The following is a 15,796-nucleotide window of genomic DNA, read 5'->3' as shown; positions in this document are numbered from 1 at the left end:
AACACCAATAAACCTGCAGTCTGGGAAGGAAACGCTCTGCTGGGAACATCTGAACATCGATGATGGAGTTTGATTATTATCAGCTTCATGTGAGAAGGAGAAGCTTAAATCCTATCATGGATTTAAAAGTATAAGAAAAATGAGTTCTCATTCCAAGACGTATTGCTCTCACTGCACTGCATCAAATAAACTGAATGTGTTTAACTACATTTATTTTAAGCTCTTGAGTCCAGCCATGAGGTAACAACTGCATGGTCTCGTTTAGAAAGCAACTCTAGGTTTATTATAAATGTAGTCATTTTCTGTTGACGCTTTGCCAGCATGCGGATGTTACTGAACAGAAGCGTGAAGTCTCAAGTCTTATTTGTGCAAAGCTTTCAGATTATGATCTATTTTCAGTTATATTTAGAGACTTGGCAACAAAAGCTTGATGTGTGTTTGTTTAGCAACGGGATCCGCTGTGGCGTGTGTGTAAGTGTGTCGCTGTGAGTCAACGATCAGAGGACGGTCGATTATTCGGTCCTATCAGGCTTTTAGAAGCCACTTCCTTCTAGATTTACAGGTTGTGGATGAATTTGAACATGTTCTGCTTTATTTACAGCCGTACATCGAAGCTGAGAGAGTTTCTTGGCTTCAGCCCTGCAGAGCGTGATTCATCAGGCTGGCCTACCTCAGAGCCCGTGTCAGAACATTTATGTTCCCTGGAAGTCTTAATGTGCGCTCGCGGATTAGCGGCAGGGTTTTACTGGCAGCCAGCAGGATGTGTCTTTAGAGCTTTAACAATATTAAATTAGAAAAACTCTCCTTCCCTTTCTGTAAAACGGAATCAGTTGAAAATATTGTTTTGTATCATTGAAATTAAACTGTCTCCTGCCACAGATGTCTCAGAGGTTTAAATGAGGTTAATGTGGAGTTGGGCATTACTTTGGTTTTACAGCTAATCAAAAGGCTTGGCCTTCTGTTTCCTGCCTCAATTATCAAATCGTGACTGCAGCAAACAGAGAGATGGGTTACGGTTTTGATGTAATACAGTGGGCCGTAAACAGACGGAGAAACTGCTGACAACTGCAACCTCTAAACGATCCACTGACAGGAGACAGAAACTGACCTGAACTAATGTTTTAAATGGGAATCAAACATCTAAATAGGTTTTATTTCCATACAAGCCAATACAATGGAAACACGGCCCAGTCTAATGTAAATCAAAATACTCAAAGCAAAATGAATAGATTTCTTCCTCGTCAAAGAGTGAGAGAAAATGATTATATTAGGTATTTCAAAAATAGATGTGCCCATTTTAATCAAACGTTTATACTAAACTAGTTTTATTGTTTATTTACCAACAGGAACTAAATTCAATTCAGGAAACTTTGCTGACCCTAAATGGAAACTAAATAACTAAAATAGTTATTTAGTTGAACTATTTTCTAAACCTCTTTAGTGTTTCTGCTTTAGAAACAGCATTTTGAAGTTAAGTGGTCCTCACCTGATCACCTGATTATTGGTCGAGTCTTGATCGGTTTAGTTATTTTTGGATCATCTGAATTGTAGTGTTGTGTTTTCTTTCACATCGTTCTGGTTTCCATTTTAAAGCATTTTATATCATTTAAAACTGAAAAGCCTTCATGTTTTTCTACCTTATATGAGCGCATGTTTAAAAGTTTTTCAAGCCTGAGTTTCCTACAGTAGTTGGAAAAAATAAACATCACTGCCTCTTTGCTCTTTATATTCATATATCGCTGTTGTGAAATAATTAATTCATGTTGCAAGACAAGAACTGTCCACTTTGAGATGATAGTTTCATGTTATAATGAGACCTAAACTAAATGCATGCACTCCAGTCTATCACTTATTCTGTTGAGAGAGCAGAAACGATGCGGCGGTCCCAATAGAGAGCTATAATCAATTTTCCTTGCATGTTAAAAATTGATTGCTCTTTGTTTGTTGTTGGTATTGAACTGACCTCTTCAAAGACAAGGCGATTGTATTCTTACCTTGTTTACACTTGGACCCAAACAGACGGGACCCATCCGTCACATGACCGGCCATCCATCAGCGGCGGCCGACAGGCTTTCAAGGCTAATGCTAATCCATCCCAGTGGTTAAACAGCCAACACAGAAATGTTCAACAGCTGCAGTTCAGATGTTTGTACACAACATTAAATCATTACAAAGTGCTGAATTTTACAGGTTTTCAATTATTATCACACCATGTAGAATCATTATGGTATAATAACTCACATCCAGTGTTATCTCATCCATGTACTGTTTTGAACCCACAGGTTTACAGCTAACGATGCTCCCTTCGAGTTTCTGTGGGACTTTTACAGTCGACTCTCACCATCTATTTGCAGATTTCTTCATAGAACATATCTAAGATATTAAACAGAAAACATAGATTGGAAGCTGAATTACCTGAACTGACACGCTACAGGCTGCAGTTTTCATAGCTGTCAGTTCAGAAGTGGCATTTATTTTCCTTGGTAGTGATTGGACTTAGCTATATTTAAACTCCTGGGTGTGAAAGGCAAACCGACTCCATGTTTGAACTTTTCTTTTCCGAGGTGGGATGGCTAAAACAAACAACTTGAGTGTTTTTTTTAAAAAAGAAGAAGAATTGGTGCATCTATCTGAGTTAAAGGTGGATTTTCTTTGGTTGGCACATAAAGACAAACATCCCTAACAAGTTGAAGAGACGTGAGCAGGCAGGAGTTCATCTGGGTTTCTGACCATTATTCTTTCAAGAATTACTACAGTTCATTTGAATGTTTAAGTTGTTTAGACTTAAAACCAGTTTTGATTTGTCACTGTGATTATTGTCTGTTGGAAAACGCAGTAAGGTCCTATTTTTACAATGACTTCCTTATAATTACTACATCCAGTGCATTGAGTTAACCTGGACCTGGAGATGAGCCACAGCACTGAACCCTTTCAGCAGTGAGATGGATCAGGACTCAGGACTCTGTGGAGAGGAGAGGCAGGTTGGAATGTGTCTGTCTAACCTGCAGCTCTGCAGCAGCAGAGAGACGCTGCAGCTGCAGGGACATCAGAGACACCAAACATATTTAACACAGACACTAAAATACCGCACAGAAATCCAAACTCCACCGGTACGGGCAAACACAGACAGGCACATGTCAGAATACTTATCAGAGATGGAGGGCGAGGTTTGGAGATATCAGGAAAACTGTACAGAAGAAACGGAATTAAAATCACGTGAATAAGTTTGTTCCCATGATATTACGTTAAAAAACATAACAAGCCTTCTTCAGAAGCAGGTTAACATCAAGCTTTTGGAAAGAATCATGAAAATGTCAAAATTTAAATACGGTCTGTGCCAGGAAGTCAACCATTACCAATGAGCTCCACAGATTGAGCCGGCCAGAATGATAACAGAAGCTTGTTGATGGCTTCATGCTTTCGCTGCTACTTGAAATATCAATGACTATTTGGGAGTGCATTATATTTACCATTTTCTGCTTGCATGCGTAATTCAGACTCCGTTTGGATTAACCAAGTCCAGAATAAATATTAAATTTTTTCAGAACATCACACTGAATCATTTGCATGCGTCTTCACTTCATCTCCTCGTTTTCCTGCAGCTCTTCTCCAGCCTCACTTCTCCTTCCACAGCAGTTTGGGAAACTTTCAGTGAAGAGCCGTAATCATCTTCTGAAACATAAATGATTCGGCTTGATTTGATTGAGCCGCGATGCTTCAGAGGCAACAACACTGCTTATTAAAGGATGCAGTAGACATGAAAAAATGCCATAATGTATTGAGTCACCGGTGCTTGAAAGACTCAGCTCTGTTTTCACATTCCTCTGCACATTTCTGAGATAATGTCATCGATGGAAACATGAATTAGAACTATTCCCTGACGGTTTTCTTGTAATTACTCTGATTAATTTAACTGGAAAAACAACTAAAGTCACACAGATGCGATGAATGAATATCTACTGTCGGAGCGTCTGAGTTGTGATGTATGAAGGATTTTCCAGCAGTGCAGGTGTGCATCTATATATAGTCCGGTGTTCGTCATCCAGTGTGACTTTGCTCTGGGCAGGTTTGGACGTGGACAGCTCCCAGTTGTCCTCCATCGATCCATCGATCAGTGTGTCACTGCACCGTTGACTAGGCCGGATCGCTCGGCACAAAGGTGATTAGATCGATTCTGACCACGTCTGGCAGTTTGAAGTGATCATTAAGCCAATTTGTGGGTAGATTTCCTGCTGCCTACGAGGAAATATCCCAGCTTTTTAGTCACATTCGTTCCTGTCTTCCAGAAAAGTTCTTCACTTTGGACTTCATTCATTCATCTGTCTTCCTTTAAGCATCCAATCTGGGGAGGCAGGGTTAAGAGGTTCACTAACTTACTGATTACTGAAATTGAATTTTTTTTCTTTAAAATCTACACTAGAGTGAAAATGCTTCTCTTTGATTTCAGCATGTAAAAACACTAGATTCAGATTTTTTTCATTTTACAGAAAGTCACAATAAAAACAACACAAATAATATTTAACTCCTTCAATGGAGGTTAAAAAGTACCAAACCTGTTGATCAAAAACTTCTCAAGTACTGACAATAAATAAACCAATAAATATTGAAATAAGACTCAAGTTTTCCATGTTGCATATATTGTATTATCTTTTTGATATAATTAAGTAGTTGGCAAGGAAATATTCAAATCCTGTCTTTTAGTTAAAAAGATCCGACATGAATTGACATGAAAACTCCTGAAAACAACTGAACCATTAAATATTTTGGAGAGCTTCAGTGACTGACTCCAAACCTGTGGAGTAAAGTGTTGTTCGCTCTCAGCTCCGCTGGATCCCATCAGGAGTTTCATTACATGGAGGCTGTTGCTTGGACTGATGATGTGCATCCTGATGCAGTCGGCAGGCAGCATTAAAGCCACACGTCCTCAGGCACGTTGCATGAGGGATCTGAATAAAACAATGAAGCATCAACAGAACTCACTGTGGCCTCACAACGACTCCATTTCTGAGGCAATTATTGGATATCAATACTAAACATGTTCCTAAACCGAGGGCCGGATTTAACAATCCTTCACCTGAAAGTGTAAATAAATGTAATTGTTTTATGGAATCTGTTTTTTTACTCTCATCTCTGGTGAGCTCTGCAGTGCTATAGACTCACTGCATCTAGATGCTACAAACTGCTGTTGCTCTTGATTTCTCTTAGGTCAGCGAAGCAGCATCATTACCATATCAAAGCTGAGCTTCAGACTCCAGCCATCTGTTATTATCTGCTAAATGTGGGGTCGGGTCATGGAGGCAGCAGCCTGAGCAGAGAGTCACAAACTGTTCCCAGGTCAGAAACAGCATCCCTCCAGCATGTCCTGGGTGTCCTGGATGTCCTGGGTGTCCTCCTGGTGGGACGAGACCAGAATACCTCACCAGGGAGGAGAGCTGAGCTCAGGAGGCATCCTATGCAGAAACCACCTCAGCTGGCTCCTCTCCATGTGAAGGAGCAGCTGCTTCTGGGGCTCCAGTGAACCCTGAACATGGGCAGCTGCCTACAGGGTGGTGTTAGAAGAGAAGCTCACCAGAAGCACGATGTTCAGTTTCAGAAGTCAACATTTCTGGATCTCAGACTTCTTTTTTCTAGAACATTTCTGAGATTAATCTCAGATTTTCTGAGGGTATTTCTTATCTTGTAGATTTGTTTTTACTTTCGGAGCTCAGAAATTTCTGTTTTATCTGGAAATTTTCTGAGTTTTCAAAGATTTCTGAGATATTTTTCTTGCAAACTGTCCACTTTGGAAGCTCAGAATTTATTTATTTATTTATTTTCATGCAGTTCTACATGTTTTCTGCCTACAGCAGCCCTGATGCGCTGCCCCACCATGTGTGTCCTGAGGAATGGAGGGAATGACGATCAGTGCAGCCTGCAGATCGTCCAGTCAGAGGCTGAAACCGGCAGAGAAAGAAGAGAGAAAAAACCCACTTTGACCTGCGCAGGACACCGTGCAGGCAGACGGGTTCGGCCGGGCGGATGGAGATCCACATGATTGACACGGGGATCTCGAAATGACGTCAGCCGGAGGCGCTGCCTTCCAGGAACGCGTCGGCAGAGAGGGAGAGCGGCGCGGCGCGGCGCGGAGCGGCGCGGCGGAGAGCGGAGCGCGCCTCCAGACCCGACAGAGGGACCGGCGGCTCACACAGCGGTAAACTCACCTCCATTTACTTCATCCGTTCAGTTTTACCTGATTCTCACACTTTTTTGCAAATAGGATGCAGCGACGTGCTTTACTGAACTTTAGAAATCCGACCTTCTCAACAGGGAGGTTTTTATTTGCGTGATTTTTTTTTTTTTTGCCTGTTTTTATTTAACGGATATATTTATCCGTTAAATGAAAGAAATGAAAGAAAACTTCATTTAGGAATATAATCTTATGAAGCGTATTGAGGGAGAAATAGTGTATTTTAATCGGGAAAGGTCATATTTAAAATATTCCGCACTCTGTCCTGATTTGTCCGGATAAAATGTGGTTTTGGTCCAAATCTGTACCTTTAAAATCTATTTTCACAGTTTGTCATCATACTAGTCGTTGTTGACTCTAGTTAATTGTATCTCTTCCCATTTCTGGCAACTAATTCCTGTCCACATCTCCCTCCTGTTAGGTGACTGGATGCGCCACTCATGCGTTACGCACACTGGAACCTCTCCAGAGCGCTTTACAAACAGCGTCAAACCGAACGGAACCGAGCTCTGCAGCTAAAAATCACATTTTCAGTGTCTAACATCGAGGGAGGACAGGAACAGAGGCTGGAGGACACCTGACTCCGATCAGGACCTGAGAGGCATCTTCTATCACAGAAAGTCATTTTTCATTTTTTAAAATAACAAATAAAAGCGAAAATCAAGGGAATATGAAGACTAAAGGACTGTAAAGTAAACAGCAAACAAAGTACTGTTTGGAGAGCTTTAGCACCAAGAGCCCTCAGCATTTCCGTTTTACTAGAAGTCCTCTGGAGTGAAGTCTGTGTATGTTTTAAGTCAAGAGGAGGTAAGAGCGCAAGTTGTTGGGTTCTGAGATGAAAAGATGTGAAATTGCTGCCGGTAAATTAAGCAGAGGATGAAATAAGCGCTGATCCTCCATCAGCCTGACCTTTTCTCCTGGCTTTTTCCCCCCTGACTGATGAGGGAAGATGTTAGACACCGAGCTCCAATTCAACTCTACTTTTTAAAAATATATATATTTTTTTCCTTTTGAAAATGCTGCCAGTGAAAAAACCTTGATCTCAACTCGTACATCCGTGGAAACATGATGGAAAACGTGACCCATCCAAGAGGTGAGCTGCCGGTTTGCAACGACTCGGTGGACCCGTCGGGGAACGGCTCCGACCTGAACTGCATCATCCCGTACTTCAACGCCGACCTCTACATCATCCTGCCAATCATCTACTCTGTGATCTGCGCGGTGGGACTGACGGGCAACATGGCTGTCATATACGTCATCCTCAAAGCCCCGAAGATGAAAACGGTCACCAACATGTTCATCCTGAACTTGGCCATTGCAGATGACTTGTTCACCCTGGTGTTGCCGATCAGCATAGCGGACCATCTGCTGAACTACTGGCCGTTTGGCGAAGTTTTGTGCAAAGTCATCCTCAGCATTGACCACTACAACATATTCTCCAGCATCTACTTCCTGACGGTTATGAGCATCGATCGCTATCTGGTTGTCTGGGCAACGGTCAGTTCCAAGCGCATGCCGTACCGCACCTACAGAGCCGCCAAAATCATCTCGTTTTGCGTCTGGCTCCTCGTCATCTTCATCGTCATGCCCTTCACCGTCTTCGCCGGCGTCTACGTGAATCCACACGACGGCAGGAAGAGCTGCGTGCTGCTCCTGCCGATGCCGGAGGCTCTGTGGGTCAAAATGAGCCGGATCTACACGCTCATCCTGGGCTTCGCCATTCCCGTCTCAACCATCTGCATTTTGTACACCATGATGCTCTACAAGTTGCGGAACATGAGGCTGAACAGCAACGCCAAGGCTCTGGACAAGGCCAAGAAGAAGGTGACCATCATGGTCTTCATCGTGGTGGCCGTGTGCTTGTTCTGCTGGACGCCGTACCACCTGAGCACCATCGTGGTTCTGACGACGGACCTGAGCAGCACGCCTCTGGTGATCGGGATCTCCTACTTCATAACCAGCCTGAGCTACGCCAACTCCTGTCTCAACCCGTTCCTGTACGCCTTCCTGGACGACAGCTTCACAAAAGCTTTTAAGAAGATGATGGAATGCAGACCGGCCTGAACCTGGGAGACCCTGAACCTGATTTAAACTCTGCGCTGTATTTTTAAAGCTAGGAGGCCAAGAGTGGAGGTGGAATGATAAAGATGGACTTTAGGTTTTTGTTGCTAGTTAAAACTGCGGTGTATTTGTTGAAACTGTCAGTTTGTCGTGACAGTATGTTATGAGACAGATAACATGAAACATCTTTCTCCTTTGCCGTCTCCCAGTGCTAGAAACCACCAATCAGGTTGAGTCTTAGTGTTGTCAATCATCCCCATGTGTGCACCACCCACTTACCTCTCTGCGTCGCCCTGTCAACGCAGCCTGTCATGAATGCTAAGGCTAGGCTAATTAGCATGGCTACCAATGACGACGGTTTTCCTGTAATGGTGAGTTGTTTCGCCGCCATTAGCAAATTTAGCAGCACGTGCAAGAGGTTGATTGACAGCACTAAGACCCTCCTCCTGTCTCTGATTGGTTGTTTTCGGTGCAGCAGCAGCTCAGAGAGGAGGTGAAGGAGATTTACACAGATTATCTGTTTCATATTCTGCTGTCCAGACATTTTCACAGTTTTAACAAATAATAAGTAAAAAAAAACAAAACATTTTGTTAAATAAAAGTTACAATGTGCAGCTTTAAAACTAATCTTTTACTGAATCTGTTTTATTAGCTCCACATTGTATCTGCACAAAGTTTCATTTGGTTAAAAAAAAGGAAAAAAACTAAAGTTTTACTGGAATAACTAATAAAATTTCATTAGATAAATCGTAAGAAGCAGAGAGAACAAACGTCTGTTATTGTTCATGAACAGCTGTTTGGCTTCTCCACTTCTATTATTCTGGAGGTAAAAGTGGAAACAAATGAAGGATTTTGTCATTTCAGCAACCAGCTTCTCTGTTAAGTCACTTTGCCCCATGTAGCTGTTATGGAAGTTATCACACAGTGGGAAACATTGTATTAAATAGACGAAGACAAAAGAAAACTCCACGTTATTTCTGACTGTAGAAGATGGACGGCAGAACGGGTCACCTGTACTGGACACTGTCTGCTCTTCTGGGACCGAAGAAGAACTTTTAAGGGTCAAACGTGACCAGTCACAGTTGGAAGGTAGCATGAGGGGATTTTTATTTTCACAGCTTTTGTGTTGGACTTATTTGATCTTATATGCAAAGAAACTGAATTTTGCTTTTCCCAAACAGAGCCGTGTCAGTGCAGACGCTGACATTCAGGTTTTGTCTTTCAACAAATGGGATAAAAGCAGGAAAAATTAACTCAGCATTTCTAAAAGATCAATGGATTTTTCCTGCATGTGTGTGTGTGTGTGTGTGTGTGTTTGTCCCTCATGTGAATTGTTTTTTGTAACTCAGAAATGCACCTTACCGACCCTGGCAGCTGTACTGTAAGCCTAACATACACCAGGCATGGGACAGGAGGGCTATATCAACTTGTGTCTGTTTCTCTGCACAGATTGTTGTGTTGGTGAGCTTTTGCTGCCCCCTGTTGCTGACAGGTGGTATAACCTAACATGCAGCCGAGTCATTTGTTGAGAAGCCTTTTGCCAAGTCAGTAGGTGCCATGTGTCTTTCTATTATCACTTCATTGCTAATATCATTAGTAACACCAGTAATACTGTTAGTTATTACTCTAACACATCATTTGTTTGGAGCTAGAGAAATCTATACAGTTTGTTGTACATAAGTAAATACCAGAATTAGAGTTTTAAGAGAAAAGTTAAAGGTAATTTAGTTTCAGTTAAATGATGGAGTGCCTGTAAAATCCCTGAATTGTCCAACAGAGTATGGAGAACAGGGCTCTGACTGCATCAACAGACTGATAAATGCTGTAAATGGATGAGCCTTTTTTGTATTTATCTGTACAGAAGAATGTATAGTCATAGTATTATATGATTATAAAATCCTAAAGAAATATTCTGCTTACATGAATGAGAACTTATCTGAGTTTGCAGTCATGAATCATTATTTAATGCATACTGTAAGAAGAATCACAGTGCATTATTTGAAATGTTTATGTTGGAGCTGCCTTTAGTTCCTAATAACTTAAGAAATATAACTTTATTTTCCCAGTTGCAATCATGTATTTTTGGATTTTGAATCATGTATTTTTTGGAATCATTAGAACTGCGCAGAAAGATTAGATTTTTATAGATCCAGTGTACAATAAAACAACATGCATAACACGTTGCTCATGAGAGTGGTTATTGTTCTGCTGAGGATGAAGGAGTTTGGGTGATGTCACAGCGACCGGGTCGGAGGTCGCTGCGCCGTGTCACTGGAAGGTCACTAAGTCTGTTGCCACGGCAGCTTGTGGTGTCCAGGATGTACTGCTGGCGATAAATCCTCCCAGGAAATAAATCACCACCAGGTTTACCAGAGAGTACAGCATGGATTAATAACTGCGGTTCATCATCTTTAGAAACTTTAAAGAGATTCAAGTAGAAGCACCAACTGAAATGTTAGACTCTTAATGGTGTAAAAAGCATCTTTCATTTGATTAGAATAATCTTTTTTAGTTCAGTAAAATCCAGCCTTTAATTTAAATGCTTTTACTCAGAATGTGGAATCTGAATCATTGCATTTCCACTATGCAAAACTTAGTTGATATTCTGTGAATGTCAAAAAACCCAACAATCCGATTGAGATGTTTACATTAAATAAGAAGCACAATTAAAATCACAGCAGTATGTTGCTAAAAAACCATTCGACCATCATCCTCCTACCACTTCCTGTCATCTTCTTTGTTGTTTCCACCAGTAGTAACATCCGGTTGTTGATTATGTGACTCGTGATGCAAAAAAAGTGATTCCATTGCAGTTTTGGAAAATATGCTAATTTTGATGCAGCCATAAAACCACTTCATCCAAGTGATTCGATTTGGCAGGAAGTACTAAAGAAATTCACAAAATCATGTTGTTTCAGTTCACATTTTCGCTGAACTTTCAAAAGCGAACAAATGTAAAACAGTTACAATGAAACGCTACAGAAAATATTACATTTTCTTTTCCACAGAAAGCAAACATCACCAGAGTTTAGCTGCAAGTGAAGCAAAAATCATGTTTTCAGGAAGTCCTGGTCCATTCAGATCATCTTTGTTCCTTTTTATTAGGCTTAGCTCTGACAGAGATGAGAGATGGGAGTAGAAGAAGAAAATGCTGGAGAATTTCTGTCTTTATTTGGACATTCATTTTGGATCATAAAACATCTAGGTGTTTATTAAAAACGTCCTCCTGGTTCAGAGTTCATGATTCCACGGACTCTGACTGGATTCTGCCATCACTCTGGCCTTGTAAAGCGTTTCCAGATATCCAGCCTTCATTTCACGCTAATTCCACCTGGACTGTTCGTTCCCCTGGCAACTGCCCAACCCAGATTTTCCATCGAACCGTAAGACAAGAGAGTGACTCATCTCTCCAAAAGGTGCCACTGCTGTAGTGTCTGCAGTCAGCAGAGAGCAGCTGCTCTGTCACGGATAGCTTCACATCATGTTATAATGTTACCACCTAATAAAAACATACCTGGAGTGTTGCCTCGACTCTTTTATGCATGTTTGAAAATCCATTAATCTCTGTGGCAACCATTCGAGGATGAAGCTGTAGTTTCAGAGTTTCAGAGCTTCCACGTCACAGAGCAGCTCTCCCCTACAACTCTCCCACTCAGCTCCTTCAGACTAGCCAGCAGCAATTAGCAAACACCTGGTGGAACTGCACATCTACTGAGCTTGTTATAGGAGATATTTGTCAATATAACGGTGACAAAAACATTGTCAAAGGGTTAATAGAGGAGCCATGTTGTGATTACTTCCTGCTCAGAAAGAGCACTAGTTTTTTTTAAAGGGACAGAGGCCCAATTTCAAGGCATTAAATCATGAAGTCAAATTTCTTTTAAGTCATGTTTGAAATATACAATAAAATATAAACTTTATACTTCAAGTACATCACTTAATAGAGGAAAAAAACGATTCTACAACAGAATGTACTCCCACATGGAACAAGAAGAATATATTTATTTTCATGTACTTGCTTTTTTTAATCTCATGTTCTCCTAAACTTCTCTGCTGTCTTCCTTCTTTTTACTCCATTTCCTAAATTTGAAATTTATACATATGATGTTTTAAATTTAGTCCCATATATTGGATAACTTGGCCAGCTTCATGATCCATTTCTGTTTCACCTGTTCACACCAAATCCTGCACTTCTTATTCCAGGCATGTTTTCACATTCATGAGCTCATTCAGGCTTCTGCAGCATCTTTACCCAAGAACATCATCATCATCATCATCATCATCATCATCATCATCATCATCATCATCATCATCATCATCATCATCATCATCATCATCATCATCATCATCATCATCATCATCATCATCATCCACGGTCGGTGCAGGAGACTGAAGCACGATGCTTTCCTCTGATGGATGACTGCTCTGACAGCTAAGCTCTCGGTGCTCCAAGAAATCCACCTTTAATCCACCTGACAGGAGAAACCAGATCATTTTTCTTGATTCAAATCCATTTAACCTCTAAACCCATCCAGCATTTTTATCTCATTTCTCTCTCCAGATGTATGAGTCTTTACCTTATTTTTTAGTTTTTGATAGATTTTTCTTTCTGCAAATTCGATGAACTCATCAGTATTTTTATTAAAATAATAATAAAAAAAACAAATAATAAAAAAACTAAACACAACAATTGTATTTTATACAGCAGGAGTTAAAGTAAATGTAATCAGGATAGATGCTTTGTGAATTTTGTGTTGAAAGCCAATTTGTTCCTTTTTTTCTTTTTTATGTTTCTCTATTAATGCAGTCAATCAGTTCTCAATATGAGACGGATTAGAGGAGCCACAACATGGAGCCTTTGCTCCTGTAATTATAACTATTTGCCACTAGAGGGCAGCGTTTATCCTAGTAAATCCACATTGCAGGGGTTGTATGAGCGTAACATTCAGTAGGTTACTGATACTTTTACATATTTAACTGGAGACAAACACAGCATATGGGGACAAGTATAATGTCTCAGCATGTGTGTGTGTGTGTGTGTGTGTGTGTGTGTGTGTGTGTGTGTGTGTGTGTGTGTGTGTGTGTGTGCGTGTGTGTGTGTGTGTGTGGTAGTCTGATGGAAGATATTTCCCATGAGGGCTGTTTGCATGTTCAGGTGCACCATGGGAAAGATCTCAGCTGTGTGGTGAGACAAGATGACTCTTTCCTTCATGTTCAGTGAATGTAACAAACTTAGCAATCAATCTATTCCAAGGTGAAGTTAGTTGCCATGTTTGTCAGGTAAACAGTAAATTGATTCAGAGTCAATAACTTGAAATAACTTATACATTCACTGACTGCTTTAACTGTCAAATTGCTTGAAAACACAAACATGGAAACAGCCAATCACATTGCAGCAGGTCAATTCAGCAAATGAGAATCAACATATGGGATAAAGTGACTTTGATTAGCCAATGTGGCTAATGTGAACTTTCCAGAAACTGCTGAACTAAGGGGATTTTTATTTAACTGGCTCTGTGGTTATTTCTGTGGGAAAAGGAGAAAAATGATGAGAAACAACAGTTTAACACTGAAGTCACATAATGTAATGGTGTAAGGATGTTTCCTTCTTTCTACAAACTAGGCATCATTTAAATACGAGATCCTTCTTGAGTGTTGTTTACAATGTCCTTCAGGTTGTGGAATTACATTTTTCAATCATCATTAGCAAGTGGAACATGGTTTTATGTCAATAAGGAGCCTAAATTTTCTATTAAAGCTACATCTAATACGAGTAGCCACAGAAGAAAGAATTAAGAAATCCTCTGTTAGTCATTGTGTCCATACGTCCAGCTGTTGGAATCTGGAAATAAATAAACCTGACATTATCTCTTATTTAATCTCTCCCTCCCTTCTCTTGCTAACAAGCTCCTACCTCCTGATTGCTGTGAATAAAGCTGGTGTCACAAAATCTTAAATCTCCCGTAACTGGATGGTGTATTATTTTTGATGCATAGATTAATCGTTTGCAAAACTAAGCAAATCAAACCACTTACCAAATCGTTAAGATACCAAAATGCCCCTTCTTGTTGTCACTGCTAAACAAACACACATTTTCTCTTGACAGGTTAGCAAACTATTTTCATTGGATCGTCTTGTTTGCAGTGTCTTCATGGAGGAACAGGCTGCAGCGTTACTACTGGAGATGTTTGGAACCAGACTGACACAGGCAGCACTTTCTTCACAGAAGGATAGAAATTAGTGTCTAAGGGTCTTTTAGTCACATCCTGCTCTGCCAGGGGAAATCTGGCATTTTAACAGCCATGTGAATAACATACCAGCAGGTGGCAGTGTTGCACTGTGTGCTTAGGTAGCACAGTCCTTAATAAACTGGCAGTCATGCCATACTTCTAATGTATTCTGTTCTTTTTATAGCAGGTAATTTATGAAATTGTGGCACAAATTACCTTCTGTATAGTTATCCATCAGGCATCCAGCTAATGCCCACCAGAAAACTCGTCCTTCTTAGCATCATGATGGTCAAATCCGATGGCTGTAAAACCGTGGGTTTAACCCGCTGGCTGTTCCAGAAGGTCGGTTCTGGTTCCTGAAACATTTCTACAGTCTTTCCTACATTACAGACCAAATGGCACATCTCCTGCAGCCCAAGCAGGTGGGGGAATTTCCTGAGAAATCAGTGTGACTCTGTGGTCAGCAATATCTGTCAACTGCCCTACGTTCAGTCTCCATGGTAACCAGCTGCTGCACTAGCTAACGGCCCATCAGCTAGTGCTGATGTCTCCAGTGGTGGTCACATTTCCACAAATCTGCTAATGGGCAAAAAGTGCATAGTTAACTCTTAGCTTCCTTTAGCGCTTTTGCTGAATTTGAAGGTGTTTAGCGCACTTAGCTTTTTCTAAAAATGGCAATTTACTGGGCTGCTCTGTAAACTTTAAGTTAAATACATTTTGATATATGTGTTAAAGTTTAGAGTATCAGCTGTTCACAAGTTTCAAGTAGTTAGACATTTATATTCATGCTCTTATTTTGAAGTAGGTAAAGTCTGTTTATGCAGTGGTTGTGTTTTCCTCTGGTCACTCAAACACCTTTTATTGCATCAGGATGCAGTTTTCACAGCAGACCCAGCTGTTTGCGGCATGGAGACATGCCAGGTGCCGTTCCTGTGGAGATGATCAAACCAAAAACACAACAGGTGGACATCTTTGGTGCAGCCTCCATCTTGAAGCACGCCGTCTTCCTAATTCAGTCGTTCGGCGTCTCCTCAGGAGTTAGTCATGCAGCTTCTCCTCCATGAGAAGCACTCCACTGTTTTACCCTCCAACATCGAAGGCTATGCTTATCTCCACTGGAAACTGATAAAACGTTCATTGTTAAGACATGGAACCAAAAATAAACCACATTTTCCTTGAACAAGAGAGGCTGAAGCTGAAGTGCATAAGGCCAATTCCTGAAAGAGATAAATGAAGGAACACGTGAAGATAAAGTCTGATGCACCTTTTAGATAAAGTC

General features: G+C 40.8%; 1 protein-coding gene and 1 long non-coding RNA gene across 2 annotated transcripts; one reads left to right on the top strand and one right to left on the bottom strand.

Annotated features, from left to right (window-relative positions):
* Nucleotides 1–5,892: 5,892 nt before the first annotated feature.
* npbwr2b (neuropeptides B/W receptor 2b) lies at nucleotides 5,893–10,466 on the top strand. Its single transcript, XM_008404285.3, has 2 exons — nucleotides 5,893–6,190; nucleotides 6,648–10,466. Exon 2 carries the CDS (start codon nucleotides 7,292–7,294, stop codon nucleotides 8,288–8,290), a length of 999 nt encoding a protein of 332 aa, XP_008402507.1. The 5' UTR covers nucleotides 5,893–6,190; nucleotides 6,648–7,291; the 3' UTR covers nucleotides 8,291–10,466.
* A 1,821-nt stretch (nucleotides 10,467–12,287) lies between these two features.
* Nucleotides 12,288–15,019, bottom strand: LOC145552306 (uncharacterized). Its single transcript, XR_014088304.1, has 2 exons — nucleotides 14,734–15,019; nucleotides 12,288–12,759 (listed from the first exon to the last, which is right to left on the bottom strand). It is a non-coding gene; the product is annotated as an uncharacterized LOC145552306 (long non-coding RNA).
* Nucleotides 15,020–15,796: the final 777 nt, after the last annotated feature.

Source organism: Poecilia reticulata, chromosome 7, assembly GCF_904066995.2.
Source record: "Poecilia reticulata chromosome 7, P_reticulata-male-v2, whole genome shotgun sequence".
Taxonomy (NCBI): domain Eukaryota; kingdom Metazoa; phylum Chordata; class Actinopteri; order Cyprinodontiformes; family Poeciliidae; genus Poecilia; species Poecilia reticulata.
This window is presented reverse-complemented; position numbering and strand designations above follow the sequence as displayed.